The 8234-nt window shown below is 47.7% G+C and overlaps 1 protein-coding gene across 1 annotated transcript in view; it reads left to right on the top strand.

Annotated features, from left to right (window-relative positions):
• Positions 1–8234, top strand: part of SKOR2 (SKI family transcriptional corepressor 2) — a 52915-nt gene that overhangs the window by 16870 nt on the left and 27811 nt on the right. The window contains exons 5-6 of the mRNA XM_045296047.1: positions 2557–2622; positions 3011–3109. Coding sequence (XP_045151982.1) covers positions 2557–2622; positions 3011–3109 — 165 coding nt within the window. The remainder of the gene's footprint in view (positions 1–2556; positions 2623–3010; positions 3110–8234) is intronic.

Raw genomic sequence — 8234 nt, 5'->3', positions numbered from 1 at the left:
GTCTGCCCACAATCTTGTAAACCACTGCTTGAGGGGAGAAGTTCTGTTTCTCGCTTTACAGAAAATGTACCCCGACACTGGAATCTCCCAGTATTCCTACAAGTGCGGGGGGCCATTACCCTCCATTTCCTGTGGAGGGAAACGAACAAACTGGAAGGCAAGAGCTGAAATGCCTTCTGGCCTAGGGACGTGCAAATAGAAGGGAACTGAAGACCTGGCCGGCCTACCACCGAGAACGCATGACCTCCTGCGTCCCTTCCAGTAACAACTCAGACACTTTTTCAAGTGTCTAGGTGTCCTTCCCCTTAGTAAGGAACTGGCCACACAGGAGGGACAAGGCCTCGCCCTTCAAATAGCGCTGGGGACCGAACATCAGATGAAGATGAGCAAGCAAAAATCAAAAACGCCCTAAGAGGCGCGCAGGGTGCTCCGGGGACAGGGGAAGGAGGTGACTGCAGTGTGGGGGCCAAAAGGAGAAATCCAGGAGACTTCCCCAGAGCACCTTGACTGCTTGTTCAGACGAAAATGCAAAGCTTAATTAAATGAAGTAAACAGTTTGTAGGCAGGCATCGATTACCCACTAAACAAGGTAAGCTTGTGCTTAGGGCGTCAACAAAACAGGGGCACCATTAGTCAAAAGCAAAGACCCATGGATTCCAAGCAGACTAGACACAAGGAAAGGGGGGCATCACCGTGGAAGAGAACTGATAGGAAATCAATGTCAGCTCCCTGGTCTCTTAGGAGTCTACTCTTATAAACGAGAGGTGTCCAATCTAACTCTGATTACATGCACCCATTATGCGCAGTGACGGGCGAAGACAGACCATATGAATAGATAACAATCCGTTTCACCGACTCATTTTCTTTGTTGTAGACTAGACAGAGTATTCTTTTGGTAGGCAGTGTGTACAGGACAGTCTTAGGACTCCGCCTGCATCCAGTGAAAAGCGTATACGGAGTCCAGTCCGGCTCATTCCGTTGAACTGGCACGCACCACTTCTAAAGAAGTTCCACCCTTGATATCCAAGACGCATACTCACCTCGCGTATCCCGTTTGATGCGAGAGTAAGCAGAGAGGGGGCGTCGGAGACTGTAGGGCCCTCCCATAGCTTAACCGGACTCGGCTGCAGATACCAGGTGGAAATTGAGAGGATGACGATTAACCGAACGATTCGATTTCTTTGGTCTCTTTCCACATGCAGACACGCCCCCATATGCGTACCCGGCATGAAGACTGTGACCCACGCTACACCACGCTCCAAGACACGGTTTCATTGATTTGTCATTAGAAATAAATACTTCACAATATGTAATTACATGTTGTTTTGTGATTCAGCACTATGCTTTCATTATGTTCAATTTGTAACAATGAAAATACATCCTGCCTATCAGATATTTACATGAAAATTCATCACAGTAACAAAATTACAGTTATGAAGTAGCAACAAAAATGATTTTATGGTTGGGGGGTCACCACCACATGAGGAACTGTATGAAAGGGTCACGGCATGAGGAAGGTTGAGAACCACTGCTTTCGAGAGAGGATTCCGGATTCCGACCAGAAATCTTGATCATCTTTTTTTTTTTTTAATCATTTTATTAGGGGCTCATACAACTCTTATCACAATCCATACATACATCAATTGTGTAAAGCACATTTGTACATTCATTGCCCTCGTCATTCTCAAAACATTTGCTCTCCACTTAAGCCCCTGGCATCATCAGCTCCTCTTTTTTTCCCCTCCCTGCCTGCTATCCCCTCCCTCACGAACTCTTGATAATTTATAAATTATTATTTTGTCATATCTTTCCCTGTCCGACATCTCCCTTCACCCACTTGTCTGTTGTCCGTCCCCCAGGGAGGAGGTCACATGTAGATCCTTGTAGTTGGTTCCCTCTTTCCAACCTACCCTCCCTCCACCCTCCCGGTATCGCCACTCTCACCACTGGTCCTGAAGGGATCATCTGTCCTGGATTCCCTGTGTTTCCAGTTCCTGTCTGTACCAGTGTACATCCTCTGGTCTAGCCAGATTTGTAAGCTAAAATTGGGATCATGGTAGTGGGGGAAGAGGAAGCATTTAGGAACTAGAGGAAAGTTGTATGTTTCATAGTTGCTACATCACCCCCTGACTGGTTCATCTCCTCCCCAGACCCTTCTGTAAGGGAATGTCCAGTGGCCTACAAATGGGCTTTGGGTCTCCACTCCACACTCCACCCCCCATTAATCTTGATCATCTTGAGTCTCCTCCCGTTCTAGTGACGACGTTTGTTGTAAAGGATGGTGGGGGCTGGGCAGAGGGACTGACTTTGGGAATCTTCCTCCCGGACCTCTAACCATCGATGCCATCTGGAGACTGGACTCTGTCCTCATTGTCCGTAACTCTCTTCCAGGATTTCAGAGGACGCATGCACCAGTAAATGAGGATGTCCTGAGGACTTCCTGTTTCAAGTTGTATCAAATAAGCTTTCTTGCAGATATCAGAAGAAAGGGAAAGGAGAGGCTTTCTGAAAGCGGCCTGCTCACAATGAATCACGTTTTCCCTCCTGCTTTTCCAGGTGAACACACACAAGAAACCAATTCACCTCATTCGCTCAAAAAGGATGTAGAAAATATGGGGAAAGGTAAAGAAAAGTTTTCATTTTGTGGACCTCCTCTTAGTTTTAAAAGACTATGGAGATAATAGGAGGATATTTTTGTTCTGCACTATATTTTAAGCTTGACAAGCAACATATGAATAATATATGGACCATTGGGTGGATATAATTGAGATTAATGCATACATATCAATCAATACATGACACTGTAATATAATACTTTAAAATAATATATTACATTGATTTATATTCATGGATTTATGCACAAAAATCTATCCTATGTCTATGCAAGACTTTTTAAACTGGTAAAATATTTTGTCTTATAATAATAAATTGCCATATATAACAGTTCTCTGGAGAGTTATTTGTAAAGATTAGTAAAACGACTCTTCTTTTTTTTCCCCTTTCCTATTAGAAGAACTTCAGAAGGTTTTATTTGAACAAATAGATTTACGGAGACGACTAGAACAAGAATTCCAAGTATTAAAAGGAAACACAACGTTCCCAGTGTTCAGTAAGAAGTCATTTCTATTTCATTGCATGTGTGATCTTGGATGACATTGCTCTTACTAGGCTGAAGAACAGGAGTCTATTAGTCTGTTAAGCGTCGTCCAAAGCTCCACAGTCTTTTCCATGGTTCTGTCTAAATCTTCAAAACTTTCAGTCTCTCTTATTTGGGGCAGTGGGTTATGTGTTGGGCTGTTAACTGCAAATTCAGAAGTTCAAACCCGTAGGCTGTTTGTTGGGAGCAAAATGAGACTTTCTACTACTGGAAAGATTTATAGGCTCAGGAACCCAATGGGGCAGTTTATTCTGTCGCCGAGCATCACTGTGAGTCAGAATTGACTCAGTGATAGTGAGGTATGTTTTTGTTTGTTTGTTTGTTTGTTTGTTTGTTTGTTTGGAGGGGGGAGGATATTTCTGTTTTGAATTCATTCACAGACAACATTTATTAAAAGACCATTTTGGTGTTGATATTTTGGTAGATGCATGCTTGTGTGTGTTTTAAAATATTGATGTAAATATACAATGAGATTTGTGAATATATTTATATAGGGATTTAGATTGTATATATGGAAAGCAAAAGAATGTCTCAAGGGTTTTTATTCTCTCAGGGCAGAAAAAGAAGAGAACATTTAACTTATTCTCAGGTAGCACTAAAGAGCCGCTTGCCGCTTGAGATACGCATAAGAAGTTTTAAGTTTTCGTAATTCAGTGTACACAGATCTGCTTAATTCGTCGAGATGGCTGTCTAATTTTGATAGTCTTGTTGTTTTTAATTACCCTTCATCTTTAATGTTAAAAATTCTATCTCACATCTGGAAGCAGGAGTTACTGCAGCCTCAAGACTATCAATTCTAAGCCCAGACTTTCAGACTTGCAGAACGATTTTGTGGTAGGCACCCAGGTTTATAAAGCCCTGTTGGCACCGTGGTGAAGTGCTTGGCAGTTTAAACCCAGCAGCTGCTCCCCGTGAGAGAGAGGAGGCCGCTTTACAATCCTGGATACCCCCTGAGGCAGTTCTGCTCCGTCCCACGCGGCTGAACCAGCTGGAATCGGGTGTGTTAGGTGGGCTAGATGCCGTGCCCTGGTCTGAGCCCCACTGGACAGCTGCATCCCAGTGGCGGCTTCCCAGGGTTTTGGAATTCCATTTAGCACCATTCTCAGAGAAATGAGAGAGGGAAAGAAAATCGTCTTTTAAGCTGATACTTTAAATTATGTACATCACGTAAATTTTCCCCCTGGAGCATTCTTCCAATGTCAACATGGCCCTTGTTATGGACCCAGGGCATCATAAAACTCAAGTTGACAATTCCCATTGTAGCATTAGCATCAGGGCCCGGCATCCAGCAGGTTCTCCAGTCATTGTGACAATTTTAATAACCCGAGCCAGGCTTCTCACATGGCATGTTCAGCACAAGTGAGGGGTGTTTGGGGACAGCATACGTTCCTGGTAATGTGTCACACTGAATTCCACTTGGCTGAGGTGAAAAGGCAAGAGAGAACTGCATGGCGGGAGAGAGTTCTGGTCACCAGGAGCATTATAGGGTCTGCCAACTGTTTGGCCTCACCCTCCCCACCAGGATGCTTGAAACTCACCGTTGTCTGTATTTTGAATGCAGAGACTGCCTGCTAGAACTTAGAATTAAGATTGAAGGGAAGCGAATGGCCCGTAGCTTTTGATGGCATTTGAGAAGAGAGCCGTCCACAATGAAACAGGTTGTTCCCAAGGACTCAGGAGACCTAGCTCTCTTAAGAGAAACAGCACAATTCATTGCAGCTACAAAGCAGAAAACATGTACTGATTTGCTTCGCCATCACCTAATGTCTTATCTACTGGTTGGGTTTGCAAATCCCAGCTTTTAGACTCAGCAGGGTAAGCCCAGGAGGCTTTGCCTCTGTAAAGTGCTCACCTAACTCCCGAGGAAACCAGTGTAGCCCGAATTTATTCCTCTTTATTCCCCATCCCCGCCCCCCCCTCTTCCTCCTGCCCCAGAGTCAGGGCTGACTCCTGATGACCTTGTACACAGCAGTGTGAGGGGTTGGCAGGCCTGGCCTGAGGTCAGTCATTGACTTGTAGTTGCCACCATCTCACCATGTCTGTCCCTCTGTGTCTGTCCCTTTGCGGGTGGCTTCCCTGGCTTTTGTACCCCTCAGTTTTACAAGCACAACGTCTTTTTCTAGAGATGGGTCTTTTCTTGATGGGGAGTCCTGAAATCTCACCAGCCTTGCTTTGAAGCAGCATTCTGGTTAGATTCCTTCCAAGCTTGGTGTGTCTGCGCTCCCGGCAGTCCCAGGGCCATTCGGTCCGTGTTTGCCATGTCACGATTTCAGAGCACCCATTTTTCTCCTCCTTCCATCTTCATGGTCCAGCCTTTGTGTGCACGTGAGGCCACAGAAGAAGAAGATGATTTATCCGAGCAAATAAAAGCAAGTTCAGAATCATTTTTTTTTGAGGAAGTAAGTAATCGGTAGTCACGTGTACGTTTTCTGGATTCACCGCTCCATCAGCAGACAAAGCGTACAACATGCTGCTGCTGACAGTAAAACAAGACAGAGCGTGTCACAGCCCAACGAGCCAGTTTCTGCTCAGATCCGCCGGTCGTCCTCTGGACGGAATGAAAGGAATCCTCCTCTAGTTGTTGCTGCTACCTCCATGAAACAGTTCTTCAGCACCAACACCTGCAACACAGATTTCCTCTTTTGCTTTTTTTTTCATCTGCACTGCCCTCCGCTGACCAAGGAAGTGGCGGGCGTGTGCCCGCGTGTGAATCCTGCATGGTCTCCACACACTGCCCAAGAAGCGGTCAACCTCACACAGCTGCAAACAGCGAATGCCCGTCATCAGGTGCTTGGTAACTCACCCGGATTTAGAGTCCCTCCAAGGGAAAAGGGGAAGCCACACCTGCAGGAAGCACAGTCAGTCAGTCCTCTCCAGAGCTGGGCAGAGGGTTTACTAAGCCAGAGTACCCCGGAGAGCCGCTCCCAGCTTACTTAGCGCGCTGGTGACCTGCCCGAGAAGCGATAGTGTGCGACAGGAACCCAGGCTCACAAACTGACCAGCATTCACTCTGGGGGCTCTGTCTGTACTAGGGGCCTAGCTTGGAACCTGCACAATGGCGCAGGCGGACCCTTCCTGGAGGACGGACGATGTGACGATGGAACAAGGTGATCATATGCTGTCCTCGTCCGAGACTCCGCGCTCCATAAATGCCGACGGCGCTGACAGGAGAAGCAGGAGGCAACAACAACGAGCAGAAGCACCTCCCTGCCATCGAGTCCACGCTGGCTCTCCGGGACCTGTGGAGCAGAGTAGAACTGCCCCTGTTTGCTTCTGAAACTGGAACTCTTTTTTTTTTTTAATTTAAATCATTTTATTGGGGGCTCGTACAACTCTTATTACAATCCCTACATACATCAATTGTGTAAAGCACATTTGTAGAGTCATTGCCCTCGTCATTCTCAGAATATTTGCTGTGAAACTGGAACTCTCGATGAGAGTAGAGACTCTTGTCTTCCTTCCACGGAGCAGCTGGTGGGTTCAAACTGCTGACCTTGCAGTTAACAGCCCATCATGTAACCACTTCGTCACCAGGACTCCCAAGCAGGAGCAGGAAGGCTTACCCGTGTTGAGCTCCAGAAAAGCCTTTCTAGAATTGGGGCCACCACCGTCCTGCAGTTTATCTTAGACTCTTGCCCCAGTGCTGCTGGTTGCTGGGGCCCACAGGAATGAATCGGAGGCAACGAGATAGAAACCAGACCGTGGGCGTCGGCCCGATTCTGGCCATGGAAACTGGGTGTGTCTGTCAGAGTAGACCTGCCCTCCAGAGGCCTTTCGAGGCCATCAGCTTTGGGAAGCAAATTGCCAGGCCTCTCTTTGGAAGCACCTCTGGGTGGATCAGGAACTGCCAAGCGTTTGGCTCGTAGTAGTCCTAACCGTAGCAGTCCTAACCGGTCTCCTCACCCCGGGGCCCTGCGGGGAGGGTGGTGGTCGTTAGTTGGGCTTGAGTCATTCAACCATGGTGCCCCGCCCCCGCCTGTATTTCAGGGTAACACAGCCCTCCTTGGGGTTTCCAAGGCTGTGACCTTTCAGAAGCAGATCACCCGGCCTTACTTCCGAACCCCCTTATTTGGAAACCCCCTGGCCCTGGGGTTAGACGTGTAGAGCGTAACCATCTTGCAGGCCAGGGAGTCCAGGGAGGGGCAAGGATGAAGACCGGAGGAAGCAGACACAGGTCTCCCCGCTGGCTGGCACAGCCGCCCCGGAACAGCTCACCATCACAAACACTCACTTGGTGGCTGCAGCCCGGGCACGTGGCCTTGCTGGCGAGTCTGAGATAACAGAGCACTTTACAGATGAGAGGCGAAGGGGGCTCACTCCACGGAGTCTAAACGCTGGGATTTGTAAACCCAGCGATAAGCTCAACAGTAGGTTATGAAGTAGGAAACCGTTTACGGTTTTAAAACCACCGCACACAAATGGGCATTTGCCCTGAGGACGCAGGCAGCGAAGCATGGTGGGTAAGAGCAAGGGCCCCGGGTTGGACACCGCTCCCCAGCCCACCGCTCAGGAGGCTTAGGCGAGTCCCCTGACCTCTTCCTCAAGTGGAAGGCAGTACTGGTGCCTACTGCTGGGGATGGGGTGGGGGCTGCCAAGGGACTGGATGGATGAGAGAAGTGTGTGTTTAGCATAGTGTCTGACACATAGTAATTAACAATAAATGTGAGTTGTTGCCTCTATATACCATTTGAAAGTGAAACTTACATTCCTAAAGGGCCTTTATAGCAAACCAGCTGACAGCAGAAGCCAGAACGCCGAGAGATTTATTGGGCTCTAGTCACAGAGAGTGGATCCGGCAGTGACACTGGGTTTGCTACTAAGCAACACGGTTTATTGACAAACTGGGGCTGGCACGAGGAGAGCGCTTTCATAAGGCAGGGGGCGTGGGGAGATGACACCTTGGATTGGGCGGAATAGGTCTTTAGGGGAATGGATGAAGGGGGGCTTTATCCATAACAGAATCACTTTGAGGGGACAGTAGAACAACTGATCAAGCATGTGGTCACGTTTGTTTGGGTGGAAGTAAATGATTGGAGGAGACCCCATACCCCAACAGGCCTCCATTTCAGGCTACCCC

This window comes from Echinops telfairi, unplaced genomic scaffold (genome assembly GCF_000313985.2).
Source record: "Echinops telfairi isolate 266 unplaced genomic scaffold, ASM31398v2 ScPeMD7_7400;HRSCAF=8409, whole genome shotgun sequence".
Taxonomy (NCBI): Eukaryota; Metazoa; Chordata; class Mammalia; order Afrosoricida; family Tenrecidae; genus Echinops; species Echinops telfairi.
This window is presented reverse-complemented; position numbering and strand designations above follow the sequence as displayed.